This window comes from Camellia sinensis, chromosome 10 (genome assembly GCF_055761805.1).
Source record: "Camellia sinensis isolate YWXY chromosome 10, ASM5576180v1, whole genome shotgun sequence".
Taxonomy (NCBI): Eukaryota; Viridiplantae; Streptophyta; class Magnoliopsida; order Ericales; family Theaceae; genus Camellia; species Camellia sinensis.
Window position 1 is genome coordinate 183565218 of NC_138970.1, and position 22522 is coordinate 183587739.

The window sequence follows — 22522 nt, forward strand, 5'->3', positions numbered from 1 at the left end:
GATCGTAATAGAGGTGGGTGGGCATTTGGCAGCACTGGTTGGATAGGGAGGGTAGTGAAAAGGAAGAGGGATATTAAAGACCAAGCCACTCGTGTGCTGGGGGGACATGTGATGTGTTGCGTCGTGCTGAGGTGGTTTGGTTATTATTATTATTATTATGAGAGAGAAAAAGACAAAGGAAAGGCTCTAAAGTCCCGCTAAAAACTAATAATTAAAAAATAAAAATTAAAAATATTCACATCTTAACTTTTAGATAATTAGTTTTTTTTTTTTAATAATTATTTATAGCTAATAAATTATAAATAAAAACTATCTTAAACAATTTCTGACACATACTCCTAAATTAAAAAGTAGAAGAAGCTATAACCACCTATTTTAAATTGTAACAAGCACTACAGAATCCCGGAGGAAAAGGTGTTGGTTGTGTGTCCCTTTTAAAAACCCTGCTTAATGCTAACCCCAAAACACACAACAAAATACATACAGTTCAGATTGTGACAGTTCTCTCTCTCTCTCTCTCTCTTTAAGGGATAACTTAAAGACAGCAGTACGGATAAGGTCAAGTCTGTGAGCCCTTTAAGAAGTAAGCAGTGAAAGTGAAAGCACTATAGACCAGGGTGGAGAGGGTGAGTATGGGGGTCCTTGATGCTGGCTACCATAATCAGTCCGCCACGCGTGTGCTTGCAGACATGAAGAAAACGACCTCGCTCACCTCCCCCAACCCTGAACTATACAAAATTTTACAATAAATAATTTATAACTTGTGTTTTAGAAACACAATTTATCAAATTATAGTTAGTATGTATGTCCAAAAGACAGACAGCGACTAAAATCTCCTACCTCTTCCCTTTTCTTTTCTTTTATTTTCTTTTTGCAGCTAGCGCATTTACTCTAAATATACCAACCAGAAACAGCTTTCTTACCTCTGATTTATCCATCTTTTTTCTTTTTTCTTTTTTGAAACCTTTAATTTAATACATTTTCTTCAAAGCTGGGAATAAAATCATTATCCCAGGTAAAAGAAAATTTGGCCTTGTTGGGTATTAATACCTCCACAACTATTAGTAGTAAATGAATTATGAGCGCATTAATTTTGGAGGGATGGAGTTCAGCAATAACCTCAACTACAGGCAGGGGAGGAAAAAGAAATTTTATTACCTAACTAGAGAGAGCCCCAATCATTTTTAAACATCTAGAATTTTTACATACACTAGCAGCACTTGGACGGGGTAGTGGCGGCCATCCTACTATAACCTGCTGCTCATTCAATACCCCATCTCATCCACTATGGATTTAGTAGTAGTATATGAAAAAATAAAAAGAAAATAACAAAAAACTAAACAAAGGATATAACTAAGGTTTACATTCAAAGTAGTGGCAACAATTAAAAAAAACTAGGAGTCTAGCCGCTCAGATTTCACAGGTGCACCTGATGATGAGGCACAACTTCCATTCTGAAGGCAGAGGCTGTTGGCCACCAAAGTGTCACTAACCAACCCAACATCAACTTCATCAAAATTCAGTGTGCCTCTGAGTTTCCGGTTACTGTCAACACAGATGATAATGATTATGAGACATCAGATCAGATAGGTTTTCTGCTTAGGACTGTGATTAGATTATGGATTTGAATAGGGATTTGAAAATGAAAAAGAAAAAAGTAAGACAATTTGAATGAAATATAAACTAATTTTTTTTTTGCCATTTCCTTTTTTCTTTTCTATATCCTATCCAAATTCATGATCCAAACATAGTGTAAAAGAAATTGTTACACCTAAATATACATACATATATATATATATATATACCCGTTCAAACGGTTGTTGATGGCAGTCAGGTCTTTAGAAGGGCTTTGGTACGCGTGAGTGCTCTCTCCGACACAAGCATAGTAGCTTTTAGAGCCATTTGAAATTAAAGCATCCATCTGTATGCATAATTATCAAACATGAATAAATAACCATCTAACAGTGGACAAATGTTCCCCAAAAGGCACAAAAATTGCTAATGGGTGTGTACACATTATTTTTCAAAAGATGAAATAGAACCACTCAAAAGCTGGCGTGGTTCCATGGTGATCAAAGGCTATTTTAAACACATTTAAGTTCAACATTAAATCAAGGCAGGGTATGGATTAGAAGGGCATGGCCCAGATTTGTGTATATATGCCCCTGAATCTTCAAATATCATTATGGGAGTGTGCCCATTTAATTAGCTTCAGTTGCATACTCTAATGCCTTTAATAATTTAGGCAGAGAGAGTTTGAGAGAAAACCACAAACAATTTGCCTTAGGATCCTGTCATCTACCACACATCCCAAACCACATCTTGTTGATTACCCAACAATGCCCTCACAAAAATGTATTCAAGATATACTTCCTGTGCCATGAATCATTTGCTTACGAGGGTCTTCTTAATAAAATTCCAAAATACAAATTGTTGTTGTGTCCCCAGGATTATCAATTAATAAAACATTTTCTTCTCCCCTCAGCATGGGTTAACAATATAATGTCATGAACTAAAATTATGGAAAGATGTTGCAAACATATTACAAAAACTTACAAGCAAAAGTAACTGAATTCTTTGAATATCTAAATGGAAAACCTTTATGTGGATCCTAGAATAGAAACCAAAATGATTTACAAAATTGTAAATACATACGGACAAGGAATCAATGAACATGTGACAAATTAACTAAATAGTTAAAGAGAGCAATGAATTTAAAGGATATGGGCAAATCAAGTACCAAATTAACCCCATGAAAGAAGAAATGATTTTAAAAAGTGATTATAAGACTAATATGTAAAAAGTCGTGATTGAAAGAATGGTTACAAATTTTGTTAAGCTTTTTGTGTCCAAGTTCAACGAAATCAAAGGTCAAAGGAAATAGAATGCAGAAGTTTGATTACATACGCATAAAATTCAAAAAATAAACAACTACCTTCGATGACCGCAACGGAGAAACATATACATTATGTATTGCAGATACTTTTTTTGGAGACATATCAGGAAGACTTGGAAATGGTGATATCTTAGGTGATCCAGGACATTGACCTACTTGTAAAAAAAAGATATCAATAAAACAAAATCAAATAAAAAAGCAACTAAAAAGGGGAAAAAAAAACAATAAACAGAGCATACCATCAGTGCCATTGATAGTTTCTGAATTTCGGTTTTTTTGAGCTGTTCCAACAGGGGCAAGCTCCACCAGTAGTGGCTTTACCGCAGGAATAAATATTTCGTTGTAAAATGTAATTATATCAACATGCTCCTGCCCTGTTTTCTGTTTTCAGAATAATTTAAAGGATATGAATAACCAAGGGGAAAATAGAGTAAAAAGAGGACTAGGAGAAACTAGAATGACGAACACATACCCCATGACGGCGTGCTGATGACCAATCAACAAACACACTACGAAAAACTTGAGGTTTACACTGTGGTTGCTTTCTATAGTTGAAAATAATTTCTTTAAAAGTCAGGCTCAGTTGAGAAATCTGTGGCCAAAACATAAGAAATTAGGATTAGAAAGTGTGATTAATCAATAGCCTAAATACTCTCACATCTTTCTAGTGCAAACCTTTGCAACTCCATAGAAACAACAGAGGATAATCTGGTCAATATGACGATTAAAGAACAGGGTCGTCCTTTGACTGAGGATTTGTTGAAAAAGACGAAAAATAATCTCTCTGATCTCCTGGGATAGCTGTAGCCTTTCAACCATACCGTTGATTCTGAAAGCACCTAACTTTACAATCTAAGTTGCACAAGAAGTTGCACTATGTTAGTGCAGAATGGGGACAATAATAGAATGGCAATGGCCAATGTAAGGCAACAAACCATATTCTATGTCAGTGAAGGTGATATGATCAAAGAAAGTGAGACCATAATAGCAAAGCATGATTTGCAGAAGAGGCCATCTACCACACAAATACCTACTAAGATAATTGTAAAAGCAGCATGCAATAAAACAGATTCACATAAATTGAATATTGGCACATTCACTTTTAACTGAAACCTAAATCTCCCAAGTCAAGAGTCAAGACCTGGAAAATAGCTGTAAACAGTTTGATCTAGACATGTCAACATCATCAGCCATCGTTAGGAAATTTCTGGGGGAGATTGCTCAAATGACACAGTCAAATCAAATATCCCGACAAATGAGAAGCATCACCCAAACCCAATCCCTAAAACCCAAGAACGAAGAGGAGGTAATACCTTGCTAAAGAATACATTAATTGCAGTTTCTGCACATGTTTCCCCTCCAGCTCCAGGATTTGGTCTTGTCGGACTGCAAATGAATATCCAATTGCAGAATTCCTAGTTAGAGGAGAACGAGGGTAGTTCAATGGTATAAAAAAATTAGACTTGCTACTCCCTACCTCCTGGAGTTATTACAAACAGTACCTGGCAAAAGCGGACTGCAAAGCAGGTGGTGGTAGCTTTGATTTGGGGGTATTGAAGGTCAAAAGGCGATCCTTCACTGGCGATGTAAATGAATTCCTCTCAACCAACACACTTCTGTATTCAGTGCACAATCTTTTTGGTGACTGAATATCTCCATTCTGACCTGGTAAATATTAGTTTAACAGCCATCTTAGTCGAAGAAAAAAAACATAAAAAAGATAAAAGTTAATGATAGAGTTCGGGTTCTTCACATCTTATGACAAACATGTCCGTTGTCATAATTTTTATGCAATTAAGTGACGCATAAAGATTATAACAATTTTCAAAAGATGAAACAAGTTATTATTACCTAATAAAATTTCGTTCTTCTGTAAAGACGGAAGACATGGCAAGCTTCCACAAGTGATGTTCATATGCATGGCAATTGCATCCAAAGATGGCATTGGTTCTGCCAACAAACAAAGACGGTTTGTTTCTGCAGAAAGGGCTGGTCTTGCAACTGTCAAAGAATTGTACATTGAGGAGCCCTTTTCCCACACCATGCTCTCTAAAAGTCGCTCTTCCAGTGAGTTCAGATGTCGCTTCAATTCTCTGGGAAGAGATTCCTCATGTCTAATGAAACTCCCAATCATCTTACTAAGATCAAAAGCTGTAATCCCAGTTCTCTCCAACACAGCAGGAAATAACATCGTTGCTGTCTTATGTGTGGCAAGAACTAGTTCAGCTGAACAGGCAAGCATACATCTATGGAACCGCTCATTGGTCAATAATGAGGTCAAATTGTTTGCATGCAGGATCTGGGCCTCAGCTGTACACATTGCTTGCAAAACCCTATAATATAACTTGAGAGCTTCCAATCTTCGTTGTTCAGCCCATATGCTGTCCATCAGGCTTGTACATTGCAGGCCTCCCGTGATGCATTCCTCTCCCAGACCACTGCTTGGAAATATAGCCTCTAATATTATGTTAGCCCGACGGATCACATCAGTAGTCACATCGCTATCACACGATGAAAGGAACCGCTCCAGCTCTGGTGAGGGTTTTGGTGGAAGTGGAGAAATGATTGTTCGAAGCCACTTTGCAGTTGTCATTGCTGTGGTTACAGGAGTAGCTGCCATCTTTGAGTTGCTACCACAAGGAATAGCTTTTGCATGAGATGCAGACGGAGAGCAATAGGGAGCCAGTGGGCTAGTGATTGTCCTCGCTGGAGATGCTATTGAATCAATTTTCCTCTACATGAAGCACAAAAAAAAAAAAAAATTAACTAAAAAATTTAAACAACTACATCTATATGAGTTAAAGAATGTGTATCTATCGCGGCACACCTTGGCTCCACTGATATTCATAGCACCTCCAGACAAGCTACCTGAACCAAGCAAGCTATCTTCCTCATTAACAAACACCCTCTCATCCAGTTCACCCTTGTTACGAGTTGCATCAGCATAATCCTTTTCTAGAATATTTAAACTGGAGGGCAGTGATGTGTCATCCAATAGATCTTCAAAATAAATCAAACCATCTGCACTAGGAAATACAAATTTTCACTTAAGGAAACATGAACCAAAAATATGATTGATTTAACTAGTAAAACATATCTGTATATAAAATATAAATATAGGGAGAGAGAGAGAGAGAGAGAGAGAACTTTCAACTTAACCTGTGGCAATATTCTCCAGATTTTCACTTCTGCATTCTGATGCAGAACGCCGATTTTTCTTCAAAATATCTTCTATTAAATCATTGGCCTTCTCCATTGTTTTCCTCAACTCATCTTCTGAGGTCTCATAAATGTTGCAAAGTGATGCAAGCAGGTCTACACCTTTGCTGCCTTTCATAACTGTAAATGAATCAGTAGATTACCTTCAGATAACTGCCACAAGAGAGAGAGAGAGAGAATTTTCCCCGCCGGGGGGGGGGGGGGGGGGGGGGGGGGCTGGGGGGGTTGATCCAAAGATTGAAGAAGATGTTTACCAAACCGTGGAGAATCATGAAGATTGAAATTTCTTACACGAACAGGAATGTGAATAATTAAGATAGCCTGTCAAAGATTTCATTCGTTAGCAGAGCATAATCTCTTTTGCATTACAGCTTAGTCTCATGAAAAGAAAAAGACAAGACTAACATGATAAAATGAAAGTCTATGTGACAATTCTTTCATGCATTTTGTGGGGATCTTTGATTATTTCCTCTTGTTATCATAACAATCTTTCTATTTTTTACATTAAAAATATATTATGCTTATTGAATACCAAAACAACCATAATAGAATCAATAACTATTAGAGTTGAATAATATAGGAAGGAATGTGACTGACCAAGATAGCAACCAAACCATTAGTGCAAGTCACAAGGTCCTTAAAACGGCTGAATGCGTGGGTACGAAGTGCTAGAAACAGCAACCATCCAAACCGATGGTAGTCTGACACATAACCTGAAGCAATGGCAGCAGTTGACTGCTCACCAACTTTTGCATCACTTGTCAAGAAAAATTCCCGGAATGCACGTTTGTAATACCTTGTATCATCATAAAACTCAAGACTATTAATGTAAAATTTTAAGCAATTAGAAAAATGAAGGGATTCTACTAAGTGCAGATTTTGCTTTTCTGTTTTTGATGAACAACAACGCAGACGAAAGTGTGTCCACTTCAAGACTACATCCATGAACATTCCTCTTGTGGGGTGATACGTGATTCAATTCAACCCAACATACTGCTAAATGCTGCTCTAAAACGCAATACAACACATTTCGTTAGGTATGCAATGAAAACAACATGGAACAAGTCAATTTCTAAAGATCCATAACCTAAAATATTTCTGGAATCCATCTAAATGGACTCTTAAACAAATATTCCGTATTTTAATATAAGAGTTGTGGTTATACAATTGAACTAGAAAAGCTAAATGAACCAAAGGACAGACATTGGCACTAGAATGTCTAGTTCCTCTTGGATGTAATGAGGGGAAAAACTCATCCTTCAGTTTTTCACTTTTCGAACTTGTAAACAAAACTTAAAACCAACGTCCCTTTTTTTTTTTTTGGAATTAAAAATCAACTTTTTAAACCCAGAAATCCTACTTTAATTAGCCCAATCCCTCCATCGAAGAAATAATCTTAACCACCCAAACCATATAACAGGCACAATTACTGCTCTTGAGTTACAATCCATGAACTTTAAAAATCCTTATTCCATCCATCCATCCCTAAAACATGACCTTACTAAGCCATAATGTACTCTTAACTCTTTCCCTTACCTTCTGGCCTTTAATTTAACACACACACACACACACACACACAAAATACTGCTCTCCAGCATAGCAAGACAAGTTATGGGCATTCAGTAACCTGTCACTTTGAAAACATAGCCAATTCACCCTTATCAATACATATTTCCCATAACCTTTTTTCAATCTTTTAAATTCTTTAAAAGACAAGCTATTCACACCCTTAGTCCACATAAACCATTCATAGGCAGCATTAGTTTGAGTTTACTAGCTTTTTCTACATCAGTTTAGCATCAAAGCTCATACAAAAGACTATTTTCATACATTTGTCATAGATCACAAAGCCACCATTAACTTTTCACATGCATTTATTTCTTTGTTTTTTTTATTTCTTTTTGTCGTTTCTTCATTGCGAGGCTAACAGGGGCAGCAGTGAAGAGATGCGATACAGTGACAAAGACAATAGATGAAAGTGTTAGGGGAAATGGTAGACTTAAATTGACGTGAGTTAATGTAGTAAATTGAGACATGAATCTTTTTAATTTGACTAACCAAATGGCCGTTGATAGAGTTGAGTGGAGAAGAAGGATTCATGTAGCCGATCCCACTTGATGGGACTTAAGGCTTGGTTTGGTTTGTCGTTTCTTCATTGCCAATCTGCCAACTTAGGTTGTGTTTGGTTCAACGATTTGGGGAGCGATTTGGAAAGGGAAAGAGCAAAGGTGTTTGAAACGTAAGTGAAATGTAATCATATTTTGTTTGCATATTACCTACCTTTTCCCTTTCCTTCTCCAAATCCGTGAACCAAACACAGCATCAATGTTCTTCACTTTGGCTAAACTCATTTCTTCAAAAAGTTCCGTAACTGCCCAACATGCTATTGGAGTATAATTATCCTTGTAAGCTTCTTATAACATGGTCAGCATTATAATCAATAGCTTTTCCATTGAAAACCAACTTGCAAAGCATCTAATGTCAATCAGCCTTCCAACTTCGCACATGATTGTCCAAACAGGATACCACTCGACATAATTCTACTAAACAAACAGTGCGACTAGCAAATTGTAGGAGGACCAACAAGCACTGTGACTCCCACTAACACCACTTGGGCCACTAGATTTGGCAAACGTCACAAAAATGCCATGCCTCCTACCAAAAGAAAAAAATGACTTGGCATGGTTTTCATTAGCACAAGGCATCAGGTTGTAGGCTCATCCCATCATCCATATAATTCAGAACAATGAAAATGAAAAGCAATATGATGCACAATTTGCCACAAGTAAGGAAATTAGCTCATAGCAAATTATTGTACCTTGAAATAATTAGGCAATCATACATCAAGTCATTAAAACATTGTAGTGGAGTAGTAAAAAAAATACTGACTTGCTTAAGAGGCTCAAATGCACAAAATTAGCCTGCAACTCCTTTGCCTGATTTGGGGGGGGGGGGGGGGGGGGGGGGGCCATAAACCAAGAATCATAACCAAGAATCATAACATGAGAAGAAGTTGAAAGAAAAAAGAACACACATTATCATAACCATCTAGAACCTCGAGCTTAACTCTTCTAGTATAAGTACCTCGAGTCTTTTCTCCCAATCTGTACCATATTGGTTACTTAAAATTGGACCCGCCTTGACAATAAACTGAGGCAGTTCTTTAAAGAAATCCACAATGCTGAAAAAGCATGGGGGGAAAAAGCTCAAGCAGAATTGCAGCAGAAAATTTACCAAAAGCTGATGATGAGGGGGGATTCAGAAAAAACGTACTTGAGCTTTGCAACTCTCAATATCTGGCATAACGTGAATCCATCTCCACCAGTCCCCTGACTGGAATCATCGGCATTGGCCTCACTTAATCTTTTCACAGAATACAAAACGAATGCAAACCAGTAGCGTTCTGCTTCTTCCGGCTGATGGAACAAAGCAGTTTAGGTATTAATTTACTACAGTTTCTGCGAAACAAGATTACACATACAACTGACAGCAATAAAAAAAAAAAAATTTAAAAAAAAGAGGCAAAAAGCAATTTGGTATATTTAGGGGGGAGGGGATTCACCGTTCCAGTTCCAATAGCAGAAATAGTTGTAGACAGAAGGTGTTTGCTTTCACTAAACAGCTTCATGGCTTCTGTGTAAGTATTTTCATTCAATGACAATCCAGTCTGTGATCAGATCACAACGCCCAAATAAAAAACACAACATTCGTTACAGATGGGGAAATTTGAAAATCAACACACAAAAATCTTTATAAAGAAAAATTACTAGTAAATGAAAGTGAAAAGTAGAGGAAAGAAAATAGAGGAAGAAGAAGAAGAAAGAACCTTGCAAAAATAAGCAAATCGAGCATCAAGGGAAGGTCCTCCTCGTCCGTGGTTGGAAAGAGAAGCATCTGCAGTAGGGATGGAAGGCTTCGGCGGATGGTCTTCCATGTCCAAAGCAGGTGGACTCATACACTGAAAACTAAATCCCTAAGCCAATAACCCCTTACTTGTTCGATGTAGACCTGGATTTATTCAACAAAAATGTAAAAAAGGATTTTTAGGGTTCAAGAATCAAGAGAGATCTCGGACGATGATTTGATTTCCCAGATCCACCAAACAAAACCCTAACTTTCCACAAGAAACCCACCCACAAATAACAAAAGGAAATCGGCTAAGCAGGATCGGAATCGGAGCGAGAGAGGGTTTGAACTTCACATACAACAATCTCCTCCTTATCTTTCTCTTAGTTTCTCTCTTCTGTATCCATTTCTTTTCTTTTCTTTTCTATTCTTTTCTTTTGCGCCTTCTTTTTTTTTCTCTCTCTCACTTTGTAGTCTATATGATATACGATATGGGGGGAATCCCTATCCCTCCCTGTCGTCGCGCGGGAAAACACCAACATAACATAACATGACATGAACCATGGCATGGGTATCTAGCCATCATACATACATGCATTTTCCAATCCGAACTTGACACGTCAAGGGGGTTAGGTTTATTTACAGCCAAGTCTCTGCCGTTACGAGATTCTCTCTCTTTATTAAATAAAATAAAATAAAATCTAGCGTTGTGGTTACGGATCAGCCTTGGACTCGCGGGAAACTGAAACTAGGTAAGTCTAAGGCCAAATTCAAGCCCAAGCCCAACCCGCTCATCTTATTATTAGGGCTTGCTTCGTTGTTTTTTTTTTCAGTTACAAAGCTACCGACGGCCCAGAGTGGTGGAACTCCTTGTTCTTTTTTATGGGTTGAGGAACCTCACTAAGGCATCCTTACTAGATTATTTAAATTTTATTATTAAAAAATTCATTTTCTATTTTAAAAGCTACTTTTTCATCTGCTTGTCTTAACAAATTCTCTACTCTTTTTTTATTCTATTAACAAACTCTTTTTTTTTTTTCTATTCTATTAAAATATTTTTTAAAAAAATAAATTTAAAAGAAATAAAAATTATGAATGTGTACTACAGTCCCCAAACAAAGAAAAGCAATATATATATATATATATGAGGGAGCTACAGTACTGTAGCAAATAGTAGTTTAGGGTATGGTATGAGGGAGCTAATAGGGTGATATAAGGGAGTTCTAATCCCCTAAAATAGGTAAGGGAATGATTTAAGGAGAGATGAGGATGCTCTTACACTATGATTGTTTGAATTGTACGGTTCGACACAGTTTTTGATTTTTGCTTTGGACAATACCAATCACACGTTCTAATTGAAAAATTAAAAGAATTTTTCGATTCAAACTCTAAATCTTGTAGATCTCTCAAAATTGTTGATACATCTTATTCTAAATCATTCATAATTTATTTTTCTCTCAGATGTTTGAAATAAAGTTGTTTGACATCTTTTAATCCAAAAATAAGAAATAAAAGATAAGTACGTAAAACTAATAGACCAATTAAAGATCAAGCTAGGGCAGAGAATCGAAGAAACGAGCGGAACTAACCTGTCATTGAAAAAATCAAGCAACAGTTTTGCTTCTTAATATCCAAAATCTGAAGGTATGTAAAGAAATCAAGTTAGGAATTGTCTTCTTCTCGTTGTTGATAATCTCTCACAGCTCATCTTCTCTCATTCATTTTTTTCGATGAAACTCTATAAAAAAAAGTTATTTGCAAATTCAGATAAAAATTTAAAACAAAATGAATTTGTATTTCAAATTAATAAAAAAATATTTTTGAAAATAGTGAAAAAAATGTGTTATACATTTGAAGTGTATTTAAATTGAGTGGATCTAAGAACTGGAAGAAAAAAAAAATTATACTCTTTTGTGAATTTGTTAGTGTTTAGTGTTTTTAAAAAAAAAATCATAAATTTTATAAGTTTTAAGTGTATTTAGATTGAGTAGATCTAAAAAATGATTTTTTTTTTGTATATATATATTTTTTGTAAATTTGTTAATATTTAGTGATTTTTTAAAGATTTTTTCATAAATTTTATACATTTTAGTATATTTACATTGAGTGGATCTAATTTTTTTTTTTTTTGTATATTTGTTAGTATTTAGTGATTTTTTTATAAATTTTTTATGTTTTAAGTGTATTTAGTATTCGTTTGGAATGTGTGTTGGCTTTTTGACCTTTCGGTTATTTTAGCCTGGGGTTAAAAAGTCTCACTTGGATAGGCTTTTTTTGCTTTTGTGGGAGAAAAAATAAAATGATTATGGGTTATATGTGACATTTTATCCTATTTGGCTAAAATAACCTATTTTGTTTTATATGGCTAAATTAGCCCCAATGGACATCCCAAACAAAGCCTTAGTTTCCCATCTTAAAAAATATATATTTAGATGAGTGAATTTAAAAATTAATTTTTTTTTGTGTGTACTTGTTAGTGTTTAGTGATTTTTTGTAAAAAAATTAATAAATTTTATACGTTTAAGTATGTTAGATTAAGTGAATTTAAAAATTAAAAAAAGGTATATATTTTTTTGTATATTTGTTGGTGTTTAATACTTTTGTGAATTTCAAAATAATCAAGGATACTTTTTTATTTACTTATAAGATAGTAGTTAATATGTAAGTAATTAAATCATAATATAGACTAATGTCTCTCTAAAACTTTGATACCATGACCACTTGAACAATTGACAAGACTTGGACAATTGACAAGGTCTAAGGATACTTCTTTAACCTATCTTAAAAAAAAAAAAAAAAAAAAAAAAGGGAAGAAGATACTTCTTTAACGTAAACTTTTTTGAAGAACATTTTTTAAAATGATTTTGTTTTCTTAATTTAGAGCCTTCCTATCTAGAGAATCTCTCAATTTACCCCCATTTACAAATTTTAAATTTTGTTTCAATATCTATTTTTATGTTTAATTATATTTATTTATATAACTAGTGGAAATAGAATAATTTTATATCACACAGGACTTAACAGGTAATAAAAAATTTCTAAACATAATTTTTAATAAATGTGTCACGACCCGCTCCCTATACTCAAGAGTTAAGCATCGTGATGGCCAGTAACTGACATTACCTTCGGCCAATTCTTAAACAAATTACTAAACGCGAGCGGAAAAATATTTAAGTGAGGGTACTAAAATAATCATAATAATTTTTACTTTTATAACAAAAACTTATTGACCAAAAAGGCCGATATTTACATATAAATAATAGAATTATAAATGCTATAAAAGTGCTTAGTGTGCCTATTCCACATCCCCGCTTCTAATAAGACTTTCCTAAAGCTATTTTTGAATTGCATCGTTTCCTGAAAATTGATAAATGACTATAAGTACATGGCAGAGTGAGAAATATTATACTGGGAGCATAAGGGTCAGAAAATTACCATGGATAAGCTTTAGGCTCGTACGGACAATATTAATGGATTCATGACAATATAAAGGTAAAGATTCAAGAGGTGGCTCATACAGACAATAGTGCAGCACTTAACTATGCACAGAATAAAGGTTAATAGATTCATGACAAACAGAAAGCCATAAGGTGACCAATCAGAAGCCAATAGTTTATTTAAGCCCCTCAAGACGTGGGACTCCCGTGGTGGTACTTACAGAAAATAATTGCTTATGAAATCATTGTCAAATAATTATTAAAATTTAAACAAACATATTCATAGGTTTCAATTTAAGCAAATAGATGTTTGAAAATAATCCACATAATTGAAATATTAATATAATTTATAAAACACAAATTACGTAAAATAACTTATGGTAACTCAAAACATACATAAAATATATTATGGTGACTCAAGGCATAATATAACTCGCCTTAAGATTAATTTCAACTTTTCACCTTTGGTTTACTGTGACCCACTAAATACTCCAAACTGAACTTAAAATTTTATTTATATAAAAAAAAACTAGAGAGAGAGAGAGAAAGAGAGAAACGTTGGGGAAATTGGTGAGAATCCTCAGATGATTACCATCTATATATATAGGCAAGAGAGAAGGCATGCGGCGCAAGACGGCTTGGGGCCACGTATCATGGTCGCACAGAAAATATTATATTTCAGTGTATTTTGATTTAGAAAAAATATAGAGAAAAATGTAATAAAAATATCATAATACTTAGAAAATAATATTGAATAATAATATAAAGTTAAACTTATTTTTTTGAAATCATTTATAATTAAATAATACTAATATAAAAATTTAAGAGACAACTTAAATTTTCAGGTTGTTACAATCTTCTCTTCTTTTAAAAATTTCTTCTTTGAAATTTGTCATATGTGTAAGCTATATCCGCTGCGCACTCTGATAAATATATTTGATGATTAATCTGATATCAAATATTACCTCAAAAAAACTTTACCAAAAATAACTCATTACTTATTTGTCAAAACTTTTTTGGGCCAAAATGAGAAACAATGGGTGATATTTAAAAACTTTTCATTGGTTTCGTTTTCGAAAATAAAAAAAAATAAAATGAGAACACAATTAAACAAGCGACTGTAAATGAAATGACAGAATTATATGCAAGAGTTGAAGGAATTTAAGATGAACTTCCGTTTCTTTTATCTGTGAACTTTCCATTAATGGGAAATAGTTTCAAAATCAGTATTTTTATAAATTTTGAAAGATTATAGATTTGAACTCACTTCTAAAAAGTCAAATGATTTTTTTTTTCAAATGTTACGGAACATACAATACGGAATTTGTTTTTATTTTTTGTAATTGTTTTTTTTTTGTTGAAAAAAATGAGTTTTTGGTGACTTTAAAATATTAAAGTAGGCCCCAACCATCTATTGTGTTGGGTCCAAGTGGGTCTAGATACTTTGCAATGAGATTTTTTCACCACAAAAAAAAGAATGGCCAAAAACCATTGAGAATTGAATGAGAAATTGCCTCGCGAAGTTATTCATGAAAGAGGTAGTGGGATTAGTGTGTATAATATGTTTGTAACTCCGGCAATATTGCAAAAGTAAATGGTGCATTAGTGACCAGCCATAAAGGCAGGTTAATGGTGCATTAGTGACCAGCCGTAAAGGCTAGAGGCTCCTCCTCTCTCTGCTATACATGTATAAATTGAGACCCTCCAGTCTAGTTTCAAGATAGAAATTTTTGCTTCCATTTTATTCGTCAGTTTGCTAGAAAATTCCTACAGCGTGAGAGTGCTGCCATGGGTTTTGTTCACTAAGCTAGACAGAGAGTGCTTTTGCCGTAGCTGGTTTTCGACCATCGTATCCTGGAAGACAGATGCTGGAATTCCTCAAGCACTCGACCCGTGAGGCGACGAAAATTTGTTTTAAGGAAACTGCTACCGTGCAGACTTCAGTTTGCTTTTTTTACCATTTTAATCTATTGGGTATTTCTGTTGTAATTTAGTTGTAATTCTCAGCATATGTTCTTGGTATATAATTTTGGTTTATTTGTGAATCTTTTTATTTAATTTGACAATTTGGACAACAAGCTTAAAACAGATTTTTATATTTTCCCATGAAACTAGCCAAATAGATTCATATTATGCTTGCTGCTGTGATATTGTCAGTGTGTTTCAATTTCTCTCAATTCATATATTTGGTGTGCCAAACATATTCTTGAATTACATGCTGCTAGTTACTGTTACATATATGATCCTCTGATTTTAAGCTCATGTGTAATTTAATAAATTCATATATGAGATGGTGGGTTGTTTGAATTCATAATTGTACCGAAATGGTAGAATTTAATCAGAATGATTTTTCTCTCTTGCATAATTTGTATGCTTATTTAGTTTCTAGTATAATTTTATTTTATGAGCATGATTCTATGATTTACCACCATGCTCTGCATGTCTTTTTATTTTATAATTTTATAATATAATTTGCATGTTCATAAGTGTTTAAATGTTATTTGACATGCTCATTAGTTTCTAGTATAAACATCATGTTCAATATGATTACATACTAGATTAATTCACATGTTTTTATTTTCTAGATTTAAATCATACTTTCATGCTTCCTATTCTAGAATTATTTACATTTAATTACTATAGACTTATTTGCATGTTAATTGCTAGAATAATTTATAAGTTTATTACATAGTTATTGTGATTTAAATTCTATGTAACTCTAGCCTATTAAATTTTAATTTAAGGTTTTGGAGTTATAGAGTTTTGCAACTTGTCTAAATTTATGTACATGACTATTGTGTAATTTATTAATTGGGTGAATTAAATTTATTTATTTGGAGTTATGACTATTAAATTTTATTTTAAAGTTGTAATTTAAAATTTATTTTAAAGTTGAATTTAATTTTGAAGTTTTAGTTTTATTTTGTAACTCTTGAATATTAATTTAATTTATTAATTATTATCAATTAAATTGATATGTAACTCATGGCTAGAAGTTTAATTATTTAGGAGGTATAACGTTTTGTCACCTTTGTAATAATTTTATTTTTGTAATTCATCTAGCATATTAATTGATTAGTTAATTTTCTTATTAATTAGTTTGCTAGATGGTTTCAATTAATTTATTATATTCACTTGCTGCCTAGATTATTTGGTTTGTATTTTTGTTTCGATTTTTCTACTAACTTTTTTACAAGAATACCTAAGCGTGGAAAAGAATGATTTGGACTATATTATTTAAGCAATTTTTCTTGAGATTTAGTAGTGATTACTTGCCAATTTTTTAAGCAAGGTTATTTGCTTGGCATATTAGAAGCATTTTTTTTCCTTATCTTTGTTGTAGCAATTTTTTATATTGCTTGTAATTGTTAGCAATTTTACTCTAATTGCTTGGAAGTTTGGAACTAGTTTGTTTTAATGTGATAACATTGTCCTGTGTTATGTCAATTAATCCTATTTATGATTGTGGTTATGTGCTTGATATGATTTTGAATGCCATTTATATGATTATATGTGGAAAGAGTTGGCCCAGTTGCTTATCAAATTCTAGAAAGACTTGGCTCAATTGCTTATCAAGTCGCTTTGCCACCGGGATTCGAACAAATGCACAATGTATTTCATGTATCGATGTTGAGGGGTTATCTCCAAGATCCATTCCATGTTATTGATTACCACCGGATAGCACTTGACGAGAATATGGAATACGAAGAATGACCAGAACAAATCATTGACCGGCAAGTGAAATAGTTGAGAAATAAGTCCATCCCAATGGCGAAGTAGTAGAATGGAAAGAACACTATGGAAAGGACGTTACATGGGAAAAAGAAGATGAGATGCGACTACGCTATCCATAGTTGTTTCCGAACGGAGGTAAAATAAGTTTGGAAGACCAAACTTCCTAAATGAGGGAAGATTGTGATAACCCTGTCTTGTGTTATGTTAATTAATCATATTTATGATTGTGGTTATGTGCTTGATATGATTTTGAATGTCATTTATATGATTATATGTGTTTTTGAATTTCTATCTGTTCACCGTAGGAAAATCTGTTTGATTTTTGCAATAAAATTTAATTAAAGGCCGTAGAGACGACTGAAACTGAAATTGACTGTATTTTTGCGATTAGCATGATTTTTAGAGCCTACGGTGAAATTTAATTAAAAATCGATTCGGATTAAAATAATTAGATTAAATCAATTAAATGTAGTGCAAATGGTTAACACTAATTGAGATGAATTAGTTTAAATTAATAACTTAGTATATATATGGGTTAAACACATTTAGGCTCCTTGTAACGACCCCATCACGTATAATAATTAGTACTTGATTAATTATGAGGATTTGAAATTTAATTGTCAAGTATTATAATTTAATTTGGGATTTATAAGGATTGTGGGATCTGACTCGTAAATGATTCTATTAAAGAGTTATTTTGGAATTAGAAATTAAGGGTCCAAATGGCTTAAGGAAGTGAAGTTAAGAAGTTGAATCAATTTAATCTTAATTATGGACTTGTGGGGATATATTTTCTGGGTACCAACACGTGGCATGATGATGCCAACGTGTCAGCTGAGGTGCCACATGTCCTGGTAGTTATGCCGAGGTTACCTAGGTGAGGCCGAGATGATTTCCGAAGATATCGGAATCCGAGATAAGCGGATAAGGGACAAGAGTCCTAGAGTAAAGAGAAGACTTTGCTAAAATAAGGATAAAGCTCTTAGGGAGTTTATCTTTATCTCTTGAAGAGTCCAAAGTTGACATTGAATTGGAGTCCATAGAAATCAGACTTCTAGTGGGACTTGGATTGAGTAAACTATAAAAGAAAGGCACCCCCGTGGGTCTAAGGTACGCAGTTTTATACTCAAGCTTATGAGTTTAGCACTTGATTATCTTTGAGAGATATACTGATTTAATCGTCGGAGTGCCCCCGGGTGGAAGAGCCACCGCCGGAGCCTTTTCTTTCTGTTGCAGGTTCACTAAAGCCATCTATTCTGCCGGTGCTCTCCAGCTGATTACTAGGCGGGCAGTGTGGTCAGAAAATCACCCACACAATTTGGCACCGTCTGTGGGAATCTTAGAAGAATAGATGGCCAGTGACGGACAGAGGGAAAACATTGGGGGCGACACTCCCGCCAAGAGTGGCAGACCAATTGATCTTGACGTTGAAGGAGACAACCACAGTACAGAAAATCATGACCAGGGTCACGGAGAGAAAGACGTCGGCCAGAAGGGCGGTACTTCGAAGCGAACAGACCAAAGCAAGTATTATAACGAAGATAACCTTCAGGTATGGAGGGATAGGTGCCTACGAAGAGACGAGGAAGTAAAAGACTTGGCAAACAAGTTGGCAGATCTATAGTCAGTGGTTAACTTCATGATGCAAAACAATGTTATGTAGCCACCATACCCGCTGCAAGATACGCCGATGCCGGCAATTAACACCCAGAAGGGAGGAAGGAAAGCAATCCCCAAAGCCCCTCAGCACACCATGAGTGGAAGGCACTTACACCGACCTTCCAGGGAAGTCGGACGAGAGGAGCCGAGGCAAGAAGAGTCCCGAAGAACACATCGAATAAAGGATCCAGAGCCCAAAGAACATCGGCATGTTCAAGGGCAGGCACTCTGCTTTGACACAACCCATGGAGAAAGATCGAAACGGGCCCACCACGAGGCCGAAATTAGTGTGCCAAAAAGATTGAAGTCCAGAGATAGCCGAGCTCCAGGTAGGAGTAAGGAAGACTTGAGGGATTACCTCAAAAGGAGGCAGCAGAATGTTGAAACCGAGGTGACATCCCCAGTTAAGCCGAGAACACCGTTCTCGGTGGAACTGGACAAATTTGAAACACCAAAAAGATTCAGTATGCCAAGGTTCCAAATTTATGATGGTAAGTTAGATCCCAACTTTCATGTTGGACTATACCTGAACTCAATGGCATTATACAGTGGGAACGAGCCGTTGCTCTACAAAGTATTTCCCTTATCCTTTGGGGAAATTGCATCTGATTGGTTCCATAAACTACCGAAGGGAAGCGTAAAGACATGGGAAGGCCTGGCAGAGATGTTTGTGGCCAGGTTTATAACGAACAAATTATAGCCCTTGAGGGTTGACGCCCTGATGGCTTTAAGAATCACCAAGGAAGAAGGCTTTAGGGCTTACGCGAAGAGGTACTACGAGGTGTTCAATCGAATACCCAAATGCAACCAAGAAGTGGCGGTTGTGTCTTTCAAGAACGGCCTGAAAGATGGCTGCCCACTACGGAAGTCTTTGGCAAAAACATTGCCAAAAAGCATGGAGGAACTCATGGCGAGAATCGAGAAGTACGCCAGAGCCGAGGAAGATACATCGGGAAACAAAGAAATGAAGCAGGAGAAGGGAAACGGCTCGCCGAAGCGAGGCCGAGGTACCAACGGGCCGACCAAACAAGAAACAGAATTGAAGAGTAAACAAGCAGTGACGACGGTGTTCCGAATCCCTATCCATAAAGTCCTGGACCAAATACGAAATCAACCCTCTTTCAGGGCACCGGCAAAAGCACCAAGGGAATTTATGGGAAGAAACGTCGGTAGGCGCTGTGCTTACCATAATGAAGAAGGACACCCAACTCAGGGTTGCAGAGCCTTAAAAGCACACTTAGAAGACCTAGTAAGGCAAGGCCATCTGAGGGACCTTGTCGATGAGGCCAGGACAAGAGAAGAACAGGCAAGATTGCCTCAAGCACCAGCAGCACCGCCTCCCCCAGCACAGCAACCACAGGCAGGAGGACCACGGGTGGTTAATGTAATCCATTCAAAGGTGAACGAAAACGACATTCGGAGAGAAACCCAAAGAGTAAAACACCTACAGCACGTAAACTAGGTCGGATACAAAAGACCTCGGCCTGAAGAATGCCAAGGACCGATGATAACTTTCACTGAAGCCGACCTGGAGTTGGTCCAACATCCGCATAATGATGCCTTGGTAGTATCCCTCCAGGTTGGGGAATGCCAAGTGAAACGCATCCTGATAGATCAAGGCAGCTCTTGTGACATCATGTACGTCAGATGTTACAAGGAGCTGGGCCTTCACCCTGACGACCTGGAACAATCCAGCAACCCTATGGTCGACTTCAATGGAACGCTGACATGGCCACTAGGCGCAGCAAGCGTGGAAGTACAAGCTGGTACTAAAAAGATCAAGACAGAATTTATGGTGATTGACACACCCTCACCATATAACATCATCTTGGGAAGACCATGGTTGCATGCAATAGGGGCAGTTCCCTCAACACTGCATCAACTATTACGGTTCCCAACAGAGCATGGGATTGAAGAAGTTAGAGAAGATCAACTGCAGACAAAAACTTGTTCCATGGCAGCAATGAAGACCACTTGCAGCATTCGAAAGCCAAAAGAGGCAGAGATTGAAGACGAGGACATGGAGGTCCTAGAAGATGTCGGCAAGGAGCCAACCGAAAAGAGTGAAGAGACACTAAAAAAAATCTTTGTCTAGGAGAGAGACGAAGAACGCTTCTTTCTTCTCGGCTCAGGCTTAGCCGAAGAAGAGGAAAGAGAGCTGGAAGATTTTTTGAGAGCCAACATTGAGGTGTTCGCCTGGACACCTTACGAGATGCCTGGAATTGACCCCGAGGTCACTTGTCACAGACTGAATGTCGACAGGTCGGCAAAACCTGTGATTCAACGAGCCAGAAGACCGACGTTGATGCACGTCGAAGCAGTAGAAGAAGAAGTAGATAGACTTCTGGAGGCCAGGGCCATCCGAGAAGTTCACTACCCAACTTGGCTATCCAACACAGTAGTGGTGAAGAAGAAGAACGGCAAATGGAGGGTCTGTGTAGACTTTACCAACCTTAACAAAGCCTGCCCCAAAGACAGCTTTCCTCTGCCCAAGATTGACCAGCTAGTAGATGCAACTTCAGGGCACGAAAGGATGAGTTTTCTGGATGCATACAGGGGGTACCACCAGATTGCCATGTACCCTCCAGACGAGGAGAAAACTGCGTTCATCACCCCTAAAGGCCTGTACTGTTACAAGGTAATGCCTTTTGGGTTGAAAAACGCAGTAGCAACTTACCAAAGGTTAGTAACAAAAATGTTCAAGCACCTGATTGGCAAAACGGTAGAAGTCTACATCGACAACATGGTCGTGAAGACCAAGGAATCTAAGGGTCATCTTGCCGACCTAAAAGAGGTCTTTGATATACTCAAAACATACCGGCTCCGACTCAACGCATCAAAGTGCACGTTTGGAGTTGGATCAAGAAAGTTTTTAGGGTATCTGGTAACGAGAAAGTGCATTGAGGCCAGCCCATACCAAATCAAGGCCATCCTAGAGCTGCAGAGCCCGACGTCGGCAAAACAAGTTCAGATGCTTACTAGAAGGGCCGCAGCCCTAAACAGATTCATCAGCAGAAGCTCAAACAAATGCAGACCCTTCTTTAACCTGGTGAAAAAAGCCACAGACTTTCTGTGGACAGAAGAATGCGAAGCCGCTTTAACCGACCTAAAGAAGTACTTGACCACAACTCCGGTTCTTTCCAATCCAAAACCAGGGGAAGAACTATATTTGTACTTGGCAGTTTCAGAGCACGCAGTCAGTGCAGTACTAATCCGATAAGAAAAAGGGGAGCAAAAGGTTGTTTACTATGTAAGCAAAACTCTGGCCAGTGCAGAAACAAGGTATCTACCACTAGAGAAATTAATGCTAGCCTTAGTAATGGCTTCAAAGAAGTTAAACCATTACTTTCAGGCGCATAAAATTGTGGTCTTAACAGAGCATCCATTGAAGTCCTTATTACAGCAAGGAGACTTAACAGGAAGGATAGCAAGATGGGTCGTAGCCCTAGGTCAGTATGATTTGGAGTTCAGGCCGAGAATAGCGATTAAAGGCCAAGTTTTGGCCGACTTCGTGGCAGAATTTACCCCCGAAACCACCGAACATCGGGCTCCGTTGAGCCAGGATGAGCATTGTCCCAGCAAGCAAGGAGAATCTCAGACAAAGACCAAAGAGCAAAGGAAGGAAAAACTCAGACCCTACAGCATCTACATCGGCGACTCATTCAGACTGTTTGTCGATGGAAGTTCAAACCGACAAGGAGCAGTGGCAGGAGTACTGCTGATATCTCCA

At 36.5% G+C, this 22522-nt stretch overlaps 1 protein-coding gene across 2 annotated transcripts; it reads right to left on the reverse strand.

Moving 5' to 3' along the window:
- Nucleotides 1-1109: 1109 nt before the first annotated feature.
- LOC114257858 (retinoblastoma-related protein) lies at nucleotides 1110-10494 on the reverse strand. Of its 2 annotated transcripts, NM_001426673.1 has the most exon segments (19): nucleotides 1110-1545; nucleotides 1806-1921; nucleotides 2936-3048; nucleotides 3136-3277; nucleotides 3369-3488; nucleotides 3572-3748; nucleotides 4210-4282; nucleotides 4399-4561; nucleotides 4748-5630; nucleotides 5724-5917; nucleotides 6056-6235; nucleotides 6370-6436; nucleotides 6713-6911; nucleotides 9005-9051; nucleotides 9200-9296; nucleotides 9389-9531; nucleotides 9678-9782; nucleotides 9942-10123; nucleotides 10249-10494. In NM_001426673.1, coding segments are annotated over 18 exon segments (3099 nt in total). In that variant the 5' UTR covers nucleotides 10071-10123; nucleotides 10249-10494; the 3' UTR covers nucleotides 1110-1394.
- Between the last annotated feature and the right edge of the window lie 12028 nt (nucleotides 10495-22522).